The sequence below is a fragment of the Chrysochloris asiatica genome, unplaced genomic scaffold, assembly GCF_000296735.1.
Source record: "Chrysochloris asiatica unplaced genomic scaffold, ChrAsi1.0 scaffold00310, whole genome shotgun sequence".
Taxonomy (NCBI): Eukaryota; Metazoa; Chordata; class Mammalia; order Afrosoricida; family Chrysochloridae; genus Chrysochloris; species Chrysochloris asiatica.
The window spans coordinates 1613486-1627262 of NW_006408828.1; the positions used below are offsets into that span (position 1 = coordinate 1613486).

The following is a 13777-nucleotide window of genomic DNA, read 5'->3' on the forward strand; positions in this document are numbered from 1 at the left end:
GGGGGGGGGGGGGGGGGGGGTCAGGAATGGGACCAGGCGGGAAGGATTCAGAAGCTTTTACAATGGGCAAGTCGGGTTTGGAGAAGTGATATAATCTGACTCGAATTTCAGTAGGGCCTCTGGGTTGCTGAGTTGAGAACTTGGGTCAAGTATGTGTCGGGGAGAGCCTTCAGGAGGCAGAGAGGATGGCGGCCTGGTCCAGGTGGAGGTGGAGACAGAGTGTCCTGAACTGGGAGGCCGAGCTGATGTACTGAACAGCTGGACTGGATGTGAGAGGGGCTGAGCTGCTGGGGGTCAGTGTGGGGTGCAGGCCTGGAAACGTTCTGATCCTATCGGATGTTGGAGTGGAGATGTTGAGGAAGCGGTTGGAGATAAGTGTGGAAGTCAGGGGCATGTCTACAGGGGACTCATTAGCGTAGGTTGTTGACAGCCAACATGGAGACCTGAGGTCATGGCGGCCCCTGTGTGCCAGGGCACTCCTGTTCTCTAGGGTTTTCAGAGTGGCTGAGTTTGGGGAAGGGGATCACCAGGACTTTTCTTCTAAGGCATCCTCTGGCTGAATTACAATCACCTTGCAACCAAGACGGTGCCTCCACCCAAGGGAGGAGGGACCTTCCACAGGGTCAGAGAAGTCAGGTGGGGCTGACAGTGGGTTAGGAGATGGGCTCACCAGGGACGTAGTCAGGGATGTCGGGAGGGGAAACTGCTCTTCTGCTGCCCCCAGCGCTGCCTGATCTCAGCGTCACTGCACACCCAGGTGTTGCCTGTGTCCCGCGAGGCCCCGGTTCGCCCCCGGAGTCACTATCGAGGAGGACAACTGCTGTGGCTGCAATGCCATCGCTATCCGGCGCCACTTCCTGGACGAGAACATGACCGCTGTGGACATCGTCTACACCTCCTGCCACGACGCGGTGAGTCAGGCACAGAGGACCGTGGGGAGCAGGCAGGGCTGGACAGACAGGCTGCCCCAAGGCCAGAAAGCAGGAGCTAAAGACTGGAACAGGCAGCCTCAGGCCTCCTCCAAGTAAGCAGACCAGAAGTGGACCCCTACTCCCTGCACCCTGGCCCATACTTCCTCTGGGACCAGGAGTGGGTTTCCTTGTCCCACCATACTGGGGGATGGTGGCCCAGGGAAGAAGCAGTGGGGGAGGGAACGTGTAACTGGAGGGGGGGGGGTGTTGGGGGCTGGACTGCCTGGGTCCACTGGATGCCATCAGGCAGGGTGGGCAGGGCTTGTTCCAGGAAGGCCTGTGCAAGCCTCGGGGGTCCAGGGGCCCTGGAGTCAGACATCCTAGCTGGAAAGGGGGCTTATTTAGGTCCCTGCCCCACAGCCCACCCTGGCTCATGAGCTGCCTGCCTCTTAGGTCTACGAAACCCCCTTCTACGTGGCAGTGGACCATGAGAAGAAGAAGGTGGTCATCAGCATCCGGGGAACCCTGTCTCCTAAGGTATGTTACCCAGGGGGCCCGCAGCTCCCTCTGGGGACATGCTAACAGCGACCCCTCACCTGTCCCTTCTCGCTCGCCCAGGATGCCCTGACTGATCTCACTGGTGATGCTGAGCGCCTCCCCGTGGAGGGGCACCACGGGACCTGGCTGGGGCACAAGGTACCTGCCTCATGGGCGCCCCTCCGCATGCAGATGACTCCTGTAGCTCAGGGATTTCCCACCTCAGGGGCCCTCATCAGCACGGGGACAGGTCCTATAGCTCAGGGATCGTACCTGCTCTCAGGCTTCACCAAGCACTTGACCAGAGTCCTGGTTTAGCCCAGAAGGTCCACACGGCCCGTCTGCAGGCTCCCGCGGCCTTTCCAACCAGACCCTGCCCCCAGAAGAGTTCACACGTGTTTGTATCACACACAGAATGCTTCTCCGCCTCAGTTTTCTCCTCTGTGAAATGCGTGCTGTGGGCCCCTCATTCCAGGCTGTCACAAAGGCCAGCCAGGGTGGGTGAGCCCCGTCCCGCCGAGCCCTCCTCAGCACTGTCTGCTCTTGCTCAGGGCATGGTCCTCTCGGCGGAGTACATCAAGAAGAAACTGGAGCAGGAAATGGTCCTATCGCAGGCCTTCGGGCGGGACCTGGTGAGGCTTTGTTGGAGCACCAACCGCTCCCCACTGTGGAGGAGGAAGGGTGGGAAGGGGTGCCCCAGATCAGGCTCCCACACAGTCTTGTGATCTCTGATTCCCTGGAGGCACAGTGATGGTTCAGCCTGGGTATTCAAAGCCCCGTCACTACAGAGTCCTCTGTCAGGAAGAAACGTCCTGGAGAAACAGCTCCAAGTCAGAGCAGGGGGACAGAGAAACAGCCGCCAGCACACAGCAGTGTCCTGCTCAGACTGGAGCCATCTGAGTCCACGGACCTGCCCTGGGCAGGGGCTGCCGAGTCTAGATATTGGGGTGTAGGGATAGGGAGACAGCCAAGTAACGATCCTACACTATGTCACTGTAGTGGTCAGAACATCCATCCCAGGTCCAAACGCAGTGCCTCAGAGAAATGAAAATCCAGGAAGGCTTCCCTAGGGAGGTGACCTCTGAGCAAGGCTTTCAAGGATGAGTAGGAGTTTGTTAGAACAGGGTCCTTCAGAGGCTGCTCTGTGGGGCTAAAGTAGCCACACAGACCCTCTCCCAGGACTTTGGGAGGACGCCTTACCCCTTGGCAGCTGAGACTGGATGCTGGGCAAGTCGTGGACTAAGGCTTCTCTTGGTCCCCAGGGCCGCGGGACCAAGCACTACGGCCTGATTGTGGTGGGCCACTCCTTGGGCGCTGGGACAGCCGCCATCCTTTCCTTCCTCCTACGCCCGCAATATCCAACCCTTAAGTGCTATGCCTACTCACCCCCAGGGGGCCTGCTGAGGTGAGCAGCCTGGAGTCTCAGGGAGCTGAGGGCCAGGCAGGGCGGGGGCTTGGGCTTTAGACTTGCCTTGGGTCACATGGGGTTCTTCACACTGGGTTGGAGTCCCAAGTCTTCCCTGGCAAATCGAGCCCCAGGGTGGTGGACACCACTGTCCCCTCCCCGACCTTAGTTTCACCTTGGCTTCCCTGACAGTGAGGACGCAATGGAGTACTCCAAGGAGTTTGTGACTGCCGTAGTCCTGGGCAAGGACCTTGTCCCCAGGCAAGTCCCCTGCTGGGCAGTTCTCCTTCCTCACCCCAGATCCCAGCTCCCTGGGTGGCCCCTTCCCAGGCCCCAGCAAGCCTGCTAACTCCCCATCTCGCACCGTCCCCCAGGATTGGCCTTTCCCAGCTGGAGGGGTTCCGCAGACAGCTCCTGGACGTCCTACAGCGCAGCACCAAGCCCAAAGTGAGCACCCAGACCCCAGTCCCTGCCCGGTCCCCCATCCACCCCCTGCACCTGAGAGACCCAGTCAGTATCTCAGTATCTCAGTGGCTCAGCCCTTACTCCCTCCAGCCCCATCACTGCACAGCTGGGGAAACTGAGGCCTAGGCTAGACAGGACATTTGCTTTCACGCCCCCTGCACATTATAACTGCGTCAGAATGGGGACCAAGGATTCCTAAGCCCTAGTTCAGTCACCCAGAGCTCGCATCCCTGGGGCTCAGGCCTCTGAGTGTGAGGGACACCTCTCCCCAGGCCTACAAGACCCCACCCACTCAGGAAGGCTGAGGAGAGGGCTGGCTATTCCCAACCCCCAGCGGGCCTTTGGAGAGCTCTGGGAGCTTGCCCCATGGCCAGGAGGAAGCAAATGTGAACCAGCTGGTCTTCTGAGGGTCACCCCCAGACAGGTTCTCGCTCATGGCTACTGCCTGGGGTTGGGGTCCCAAATGCCAGGGGCTGGGGAGAGAGCAGGGCGCTGAGCCTGGGGGACAGTCTCAGCTGGGGGGCTGACCCCGGGGAGGGAAGACTGCCTGTAGACTCACCTCTGGGCCCAGTGGGCCAGGCCTGGGGGGTTGACAGGCAGAATGACCTCGAGCCAGGCCTATTTCCCATCATCCACTAGGTCAGGGGATACCTGGTCTCCCAGCCACTTCCCACCCGATTGTCCTCTACTCTTGGCATCTTTGTGGTCATCATCTCAGCCTCCATCTCTTCCGGTGGCCCTTCCCCTCTGCCCAGCCCCCACATGTCCTGGCTTCTAATTGTCCTCCTGTCCCCATCTCCTCCCACCCCCGCACAGTGGCGAATCATCGTGGGGGCCACCAAGTGCATCCCCAAGTCGGAGCTACCCGAGGAAGTAGAAGTGACCACCCTGGCCAGCACACGGCTCTGGACGCACCCCAGCGACCTCACCATCGCCCTGTCAGCCAGCACCCCTCTCTATCCCCCCGGCCGCATCATCCACGTGGTCCACAATCACCCCGCTGAGCAGTGCTGGTGGGTTATACCCGCATCCAGGTGGGAGGAGCAGGGTTGGCTGTGGGCACTTGCCCCTCTGGGCTGGGAGATGGTGGATAGTCCAGGTTCCTTCCATCCGGGAAGGGGACAAAGGTCAGCCTAGTCAGGACTTCCTGAGCCCCGACCTCTGCTCCCGAGCTCAGTCCCTCAGTGGTCCATGTCCCCTCCCTCTCACCCCCGCACGGCAGCTCCGTCCACTGTGGTCCACCCTAAAGTGCTGAGCTACCCTAGGCTCTGGCCAGCATGGACTAGGAGTGGGGATGAATGGACAACCACATGAACTCCTAAGGGTGGGCCCTGGACCCCGTTCCCCAGAGTGGGCTGCCTCCCCTGACAGGCCAGCCTGACCCCTAGGGCCACCTTTCCACATTCCACCTGGCAACACCAACATCCCAGGCAGGGGTGGGCCAGAAGCCCAAGTACACCCCTTCCCCTCCCAGCAAGGGCAGACAAAAGAGCCAGGGCCGGGCTGCACCCCAGCCCCCGCCTCTCTGGCTCCTGTGCCCCTCAGCTGCTGTGAGCAAGAGGAGCCCACCTACTTTGCCATCTGGGGCGACAACAAGGCCTTCAATGAGGTGACCATTTCACCGGCCATGCTGCATGAGCACCTCCCCTATGTGGTCATGGAAGGTCTCAACAAGGTGAGCCACACACTCAGCCCTTGGACTCTGCCCTGGGCTCTTACATCGCCCCATTGCCTTGTTAGAGCATTGAGGACCCAGAGACGCACCTCTGCGGCAAGCTGGGCCCAGGGGTTTTGGAAACCACCTCACCCAGAATATGCATAGCCAAGCATGGGCAGGCTCTGCTATTACCAGGCTGCAGGGTGGACACAGGAAGGGAGGACTCCTTGAGGACAGGAACCTGAGGGTCGGGGACAGTGGCTGTGCTGCCGACCCCCTTCCACCACCAGTTTCCCCTCTTTGTGTCTCCAGGTGCTGGAGAACTACAACAAGGGGAAGACGGCCCTGCTGTCTGCTGCCAAGGTCATGGTGAGCCCCACGGAAGTGGACTTGACTCCCGAGCTCATCTTCCAGCAACAGCCGCTGCCCACGGGGCCGCCACTGCCCGCCGGCCTGGCCCTGGAGCTCCCGCCCGCAGACCGCCGCAACAGCAGCGTCAGGTGCGTGCGTGAGTGCTCAGAGCGCATGCGCATTGCTTGCGCAGTGTCCGTGTACGTGCAGGGTCCATGTGTGAACACGCAGCTCTGCACGCACAGGTGCCAGCGGTGGGCTCCCCCCACCCCTACCCTGCTGCCCCTGCCCTACTGCCGACGGTCGTGTCTCAGGACATCCAAGTGCACGTAGACCCAGACACACACACACACATGCACACACACAGGTTGATTCATATCCAGGTCAGTACAGACAGATGGACACACACAGACACATCGAGGGTAGAATTGAGATCCATAGGGTTTTCAGGGCCGATCGCGTTTCAAAGCAGACCTTCTTCCCAGGCCCTTCCGGGTGGGTTTATACTGCCAGGTTTGCAGTGCTTACATTGGACTTCACACCTGCAAAGCCATGTGCACACGTTAACATTGGTCACAAGCACACAGGTAGCTCCCAACAGACAGGCAGCACTGAGACCAGCCTGTTCACAAAAGGACATGCTAGGACAGGCTGACGTGTGTACCTGTGCCCAGATGCACACTCATGTGACCACCTGACGTGCATGCTGTGTACACAAGCACAGGACCTGTGAGACCCCCCCCCCCAGTCACACATGCTCTTTGGGGGCTCAGGCTCTTAAGTGATGGCTCCCCAGGGGGAGGCACCTTCTGCCTTTTTTGGCACCCCCGCCTTCCCCGGCAAACACACGGCCAGAGCGGGTGTCCTTAAGGGAGGATCTGGCTGAAAGGCTGCTGAGAAGGCAGTGGGGAGCTCCAAGGGTCCTCGCTGGTTCCCAGCCCATGGAGAGGACATCTGGACCACCTCCTACTGTCGTGTGCTTCCTGAAGTGGCCAGAGGACCACAGGAGAGAACCAGTGCTCTGTCACAGCCCCAGTGCCCTGCACCCACCCACCCACTCTTGCCTTTTCCACATCCCTGCATTTTTCAAAGTGACCACAGGAGGGAGCCAGTGCTCTGTCACAGCCCCAGTGCCCAGCACCCACCCACCCACTCTTGCCCTTTCCGCATCCCTGCACACTGGATTAAGGAGCGAAAGAGTCAAAGAGCTAGTGCTCGTACCTCTGGAGTCCCTGAGTGGTACAAATTGTTGTTAGGTGTTGTGTTGTCTAGTCAGTTCAGACTCCTAGTGGCCTTGTGCACAACAGAATGAAACATTGCTGGGTCTTATGGCAGCCTCACAGTTGTTACACTTGAACCCATTACTGCTGTCACTGTGCCAGTCCATCTCACTTGGGGGTGGGTGGGGGGGAGTCTTCCTCTTTAGCTGAACCTCCCCTTTACCAAGTCCTTCTCCAGGGACTGGTCCCTCCTGTTAATAGGTCTGAAGTATGAGAAGTGAAGTCTCGTCATCCTGGCTTCTAAGGAACACTCTGTCTGTACTTCTTCCAACACAGATTTGTTTGGTCTTCTGGCAGGCCATGGTACTTTCAATATTCTCTTCCAAAACCATAACTCAAATGCATCAACTCTTCTATGATCTTCCTTATTCATTGTCCAACTTTCACATGCATACGAGGCTATTGAAAATACCATGGCTTGGGGCAGGCGCACCTTAGTCCTCAAACTGACATCTTGGTTCCTGAACACTTTAAAGATGACTTGTGCAGCAGATATGCCTAATGCACTATGCCATTTGATTTCTTGACTGCTCCTTTCATGAGTGTTGATAGTGAATGCAAGCAAAATGAAGTCTTTGACAACTTCAGTCTTTTTTCCATTTATCATAATATTTGTTATTGGTTCAGTGGTGAGGATTTTTGTTTTCTTTACATTGAGGTACAATCCATACTGAAAGGTGTGGTCTTTGGACATCAGTATTTCAAGTCCTCTTTGCTTCCAGCAGGCAAGGTAGTGTCATCTGCTTATTACAGATTGTTAATGAGTCTTCCTCCAATCCTGATGCCATGTTGTTCTTCATATAACACAGCTTCTTGGATTATTTGCTCAGCAAACAGCCTGAATAAATATGGTGAAAGAATAGAGCCGTGGCACACACCTTTCCTGCTTTTGAAAACACTCAGTATCTCCTTGTCCTGTTCTAATGACTGCCTCTTGGTCTATATACAGACTCCTCATGAACACTGGAATGCCCATTCTTTGCAATGTTGTCCATAGCTTGTCTTGATCCATGCAGTCAAAAGCCTTCGCATACTCAATACAGTACAAGGAGGCATCTTTCTGGTACTCTTTGCTTTCAGCCAAGATCCATCTGACGTCAGCAATGATATCACTAGGTCCACAGGTTTCTGGAGGTACTGTTGAAGCTGTTTTTGAATCATCTTCAGCAAAATTTTATTTGCCTGTAATATTGATATTGTTCTATAGTTTCTCTGTTTCATATAGGTCACTTCTTTGGAATAGGCACAAATATGAGTCTTTTCCAATCAGTTGGCCAGTAGCTGTCTTCCAAATTTCTTGGCCTAGATGAGTGAGTGCCTTTAGTGCTACATCAGTTTGTTGAAAGATTTCAGTTTGTAGTCCATCAATTCCTGGAGCCTTGTTTTCCACCAATACCTTCTATGCAGCTTGGATTTCTTACTTCAATACCATCGGTTCTTGAGCACATGCTAGCTGTTACCATGGCTGAACATCAACTGTTTCTTTTGGGTTCAGTGACTCTGGGTATTCCTTCTATCTTCTCTGGATGCTTTCTGTGCCTTTCAGTTCTTCCAGCTTGAGAAATACTGAGCAGGTTCTTCTCTTCTGACTTTCTAACTTGAGATCATTGCACATTTCATGATAATACTTTGTCTTCTTGAACTGCCCTTGATGTTTTCTCTTGAGCTCTTTTACTTCATTTCTTCTAGTCACTTTAGCTTCTCTATGGTCAAAAGAGCAAATTTCAGAGTCCCTTCTGACATCCATCTGGTCTTTCCTTTCTAACGACTTTTACTTTCTTCCTATATGATGTCCTTGATGTCATCCTACAACTCTTCAGGTCTTTGGTCATTAGAGTCTAGTGCATCAAATCTGTTCTTCAGATGATCTCCAAATTCAGGTGGGATATGTTCAAAGTCATATTTTGGCTCGCGTGAACTCGTTTTAATTTTCTTTAGCTTCAGTCTGAATTTGCATATGAGCAATTGATGGTCTGTACCACAATTGCCCCTGGCCTTGTTTTGGCTGATGATATGGAGCTTTTCTACCATCTCTTTCCACAGATATAGTCGATTTGATTTCTGTGTATACCATCTGGTGAGGTCTAGGTGTATAGATATCTTTTTTTTTTTAAGTATTTGCAATAAAGAAGTCATTAGTCTTGCAAACTTTTTTATCATGTGATCTCCAACATTGTTTCTATCACCAAGGCCATATTTTCCAAAGACTGATCCTTCCTCTTTGCTTCCAACCTTTGTATTCCAATCCCCAATACTTACCAATACAACTTAATTGCATGTTCGATCAACTGTAGACTGAAGAAGTTGGTAGAATTCTTCAGTTTCATCATCACTGGCTTTGGTGGTTGATGTGTACATTTTAATAACAATGGTATTAATTGGTCTTTCTTATAGACACATGGATGTTATCCTATCAAAGACAGTGTTCTATCTCAAGATCTTGAAATGCTCTTTTTGATGATGAATGTGATGCCATTCCTCATAAATCTGCCGTTCCCAGTATAGTAAAGCATATGCTTGTCAGCTTCAAAGCAGCTAATTGCAGTCTTAGGGTATTGACCTTTATGCATTGCATTTCATTTTTTATAATTTCCAATTTTCCTTGATTCATACTTCATACATTATATATTCCTATTGTTAATGAATGTTTGTTGAGGTTTCTTCTCATTTTGAGTTGTGCCCCATCAGCCAATGAAGATCCTGAAAGTTTTCCTTCATTTACTTCGTGTCATCATGGTCAACTCTACTTTGAGGAGGCAGGTCTTCCCCAGTTGTATTTGGAGTGCCTTCCACCCTGAGGGGCTCATCTTCTGTATCTGACAATAATCTGGTGCTCTTCACATTTTCATCTTCAGGCCCCAGATCTGACAGTGTTCTGCTGCCGGTCATAAGGCTTTCAGTGGCTCAACGTTCAGAGGTAGTCTGTCTTTCTTCCTAGTCTGTCTTAGTCTAGAAGCTCCACTGAAACCTACTTCCCATGGGGGAGCCTGCTGGTATTTAAAATACAGGTAACTTAGATTTTCAGCATCACAGCAAACGCAAGCCACCACAGTACGACAAACTGACAGACGAGTGGTGGTGCAAATAGTTAACACAATTAGCTGCTAATCAAAAGAATAGATGTTGGAGTCCACCGGGAGACCCTTCAGAAGGAAGACCTGGGGGAGCTCCCTCCATTGAAAATCCTGTGGAGCGTAGTTCTTCCCTGATACAGGGAGGGTCATCTTGTCGTGAGTCAGAACTGCCACCTGTCCAGCAGAGGACTGTCGTCCATGGGAGAGGGAGAGGAGTCCAGATAAGGAAGGAAGGGTCGGGGGTTGCCCTAGGGCTGGGAAGAAACCTGGGGGGCAGCTCTGGGGATCCTATCCCTCTTCCCCTTTCCTTTGCTCAGCCTTCCCTCTCCCATTCAGCCATTGCCTCAGGGACCAGTCCCAACTCCTCACTGGGCCATAGTCAGGTACAGAGATGGTGGGGCTAGCGGTATTCCTGGAGTCCCAATGCTCCCAGCCGGGCCCCCACCCTGGCTCAACAAGAAGCAATCCTGGCTTCTTGTGAGTTCTTTTTAAATAAAGGTTTCCCACCTCTTGACAACCCCTGACTGAGCTGGACCCCCACCCTCAAGTTCCTTCTCTTGGCCTGCTGAGTCTCATGCCCTCCAACCCCTCTCCCATAGGAGCAAATCACAGTCTGAGATGAGTCTGGAGGGCTTCTCTGAGGGTCGGCTACTGTCCCCCGTGGCCGCAGCCCGCCAGGACCCAGTGGAGTTGCTGCTCCTGTCCACCCAGGAGCGGTTGGCGGCAGAGCTGCAGGCCCGACGGGCACCGCTGGCCACCATGGAGAGCCTGTCTGACACCGAGTCCTTGTACAGCTTCGACTCACGCCGCTCGTCCGGCTTCCGTAGCATCCGTGGCTCGCCCAGCCTGCACGCCGTCCTGGAGCGGGATGAAGGCCACCTCTTCTACATCGACCCCGCCATCCCCGAGGAGAACCCGTCCCTGAGCTCACGCACCGAGCTGCTGGCCGCCGACAGCCTGTCCAAGCACTCGCAGGACACCCAGCCCCTGGAGGCAGCCCTGGGCAGTGGGGGCGCCTCACCTGAGCGGCCCCCCAGTGCTGCAGCAGCCGCCCCCAGCCAGCAAGAGGAGGGGGGTGGCAGGGTCACCCCCCAAGGGGAGCTGGCCCTGCATAATGGGCGCCTGGGAGACTCACCCAGCCCACAAGTGCTGGAGTTTGCGGAGTTCATCGACAGCCTCTTCAACCTGGACAGCAAGAGCAGTTCCTTCCAGGACCTGTACTGCGTGGTGGTGCCCGAGAGCCCCACCAGCGACTATGCCGAGGGTCCCAAGTCCCCCAGCCAGCAGGAGATCCTGCTCCGAGCCCAGTTCGAGCCCAATCTGGTGCCCAAGCCCCCTCGGCTCTTCGCCGGCTCAGCCGACCCTTCCTCAGGCATCTCGCTGTCTCCCTCCTTCCCCCTCAGCTCCTCCGGTGAACTCATGGACTTGACACCCACGGGCCTCAGCAGCCAGGAGTGCCTGGCGGTCGACACGATCCGGACTTCCACTCCCACTGGGCCTGGGGCCAGTCCCGCCAAGCAGGAGGACCTGGTCATCTCAGCCCGCTAGCTCCCAGGAGTGGCTGCCAGCCGAGACCCCAGACAGAACAGGTGGCTGCGTGGCCCCTGGCTGGGCATCTTTGAGGAGAGACCCCTCAGGGTCACTTGTCCCCCCAGGCACGGGGCATTGCTGCTGAGCTGGGGGCCAGCATCCCTACCTCAGCTTAGGACCCCTGAGTCCCTCGGATGGGGGTGACGGGGAAGGGGACAGAGGGGAGGAACCTGGCACCAACCTGCCAGGAAAGGCAGGGCCTCACCCAGCTCTCTCAGGCTGACTGCCCCCCACGGGGGCATTGGGGCACTCACATTCTGGGACAGGCAGGGGGCAGGCTGGTGCCCGGTCGTCGTCACTGCCCTCTCAGGGCCAAGAAGGGAGGAGAGCAGTCCCTCCCCCCACACTCATCCATGGCCCAGGCTGCCATCTGCCCTGGCCATCCCCCAGATCTAGAACCTGCCGTCCAGCCCCCCGGGGTGACCCCTCCAAGGACACCCACAGTGCTGTATATGTTTACAGGAACTGCTGGGCGTGGCTCAGGACATGCCCCCCCCCACTAGGAATCATGTATTCAGCAAACCCCTCTGCATAGGGCAGGGCCACCCTATGGGGCCTAAGACTGGCCCTTGTGACGAGGAGGGTGGGTTGGGAACCACCCCTTCTCTGTGGGTGCCCCTCTTTGGATGGGTCCTCGGTACCCAGCCTACCTGCTGCTTCCTGGCTCTCCTTTTGCCCCAAGGAGCCTGGGCACTGGAAGGGTGGAGGGTACTGATCTGCCTACCCCTGGCTACATAGCCCCTTTTTACCTAAACCCCATGCCTGGACTGCCCCTTCACTCCACCACTCCCCACCCCCACAGTCTCGTCTCCACAGCCCTCACCTAAGGGGTTCCTGCCCTGACGGGTTTCCAGGGAGAACCCAGCTTGGGGGGTGGGGAGAGTATCTACGCGTGGGGGGGGGCGTATGTGTGCATGTGTGCACCATCCCACCATCCCTGCCTAAGGGGTCTGGGACGTCCCCTCCCCTCCCGCCAGAGCCATGATGGGGGCCAGGGGGGGGGCGGGGCGGGGCACAGCTCAATCTCAGTGCCCCTGTGTGCCTGCTGCTCTAACATTCGGCCTGTGTGCCCAGGCATGGCGCACCTGCTGCGCAGACTTTTCCTCTGAGGTACGACCCCACGCTGGCCCCGCCTCCTTAGCCAAGCTCCCCTCCTCCATGCACCCCCTCCAGGCAGCTGGGAACTGCCCGCAGGGCTGCCCTAGGGCCCACCAGACAGATGGGAACTGGGAGCTGGGCCTCCACTCACTCCTCATCAGTCCCCAGGGACACCCTGTTCCTGCTGATGGCTCTGCTACTGGGACCACCTCAGCCCAGCCCATGAGTAAGATGAAATCAGTGACTTGTAGAGTTTAAGAAACCAGATGCAACCTTAAATCCCAATCAAGTTCCACAATCACCCGGCCAGCAGCAGGGAGAGACGGGGACTGGCCTTTTAATTTGTCCTCTACCAGGGCAGTTCCTGAGGCCTCTCAGGGGGGTGTGGAGACCACCCATACCCAGGACTGAGCCATCAGGGACAGACCCCACCCCCACCCCAAGGCTGCAGCCACAAAGCGTTACAGGCTTGGGGCTGGGACAGGCTCAGCCTCAGCCCTGGATGCCCCAGGGCGGTCTACCCCAGGACCCCCTGCCCCCTCCACACCCACTGGTCCTTGCAGGATGGCCTGCTGCTCCTCTTCCCTGCCACACTTGGGGGGTCTGAGCCACCCCCCAACCCAACTCGACTCAGACCGACCCCCACTGCATCCCCCAGGCCCGCAGCACAAGCGTGCCCAGCTGCGCGCCGGCCAGTCCCCCAGGGCCTGGACATCCTCCATATGCAATCGGGAGAGAAACGGCCGGGCCCAGACCCACACGCTCTCAACGTGCCATTCTCCCGTGACTTTTTTGTACTTAATGTATGAAAGATCCAAACTAATATTGCTGTAAAAAGAAGAGACAAAGTAATATAGCTTATTCTATAAATCTCTCTGTATATAGGGGTTTCTGTATATTGTATATAAACTGGATGTAGAAGCACGTTGGTGGCCTTGAGTGATCTCTCTTCCCAGCAGGTAGGGAGAGTGGCTGTGGGGAGAGAGGTGCTGCCAAGATTGGGGACAGGGGCGAAGATCATTGGGCCCAGAAAGGTGTAGGGGAAGCTGGGACCCCCTGGACAAGACTGCCGACCCCAGAGACACGAGGTATTTAGGTTTGGAGTGGTTTAGCGACAGACCAGTCTAAGACTGAACACTGGATTAGAATTCCATTCTCAGTTTACCTGCCCACGACTCACCTGAGTCTTTGGGTCAGTGCGTCTGGGTGGGTGTAAAAGGCTGCATTTCTAACCAATTCTGTGTCACAGCAAGAGACCCGAAGACCCCCAAACCCTCATGTGTATGAGGGCAGCCACTTGTTGATCCTGGGAGGTGGACCAGGGGTTTGTGTTATAATTTTGTCATTGAGTCAGTGCTGACCCACAGCAACCCTGTATAGGGTTTCTGAGTAGTGGCTGGTGAGCTTGA

At 56.0% G+C, this 13777-nt stretch overlaps 1 protein-coding gene across 1 annotated transcript in view; it reads left to right on the forward strand.

The window, feature by feature from the left end:
- The window catches only part of DAGLA (diacylglycerol lipase, alpha), a 23773-nt gene extending 12545 nt beyond the window's left edge, over positions 1–11228 (forward strand). Inside the window, exons 9-19 of the mRNA XM_006875000.1 lie at positions 758–911; positions 1365–1448; positions 1530–1607; positions 2000–2080; positions 2711–2853; positions 3046–3114; positions 3228–3300; positions 4135–4331; positions 4864–4993; positions 5288–5475; positions 10280–11228. Of these exons, the coding sequence (XP_006875062.1) occupies positions 758–911; positions 1365–1448; positions 1530–1607; positions 2000–2080; positions 2711–2853; positions 3046–3114; positions 3228–3300; positions 4135–4331; positions 4864–4993; positions 5288–5475; positions 10280–11228 (2146 nt within the window). The remainder of the gene's footprint in view (positions 1–757; positions 912–1364; positions 1449–1529; positions 1608–1999; positions 2081–2710; positions 2854–3045; positions 3115–3227; positions 3301–4134; positions 4332–4863; positions 4994–5287; positions 5476–10279) is intronic.
- Positions 11229–13777: the final 2549 nt, after the last annotated feature.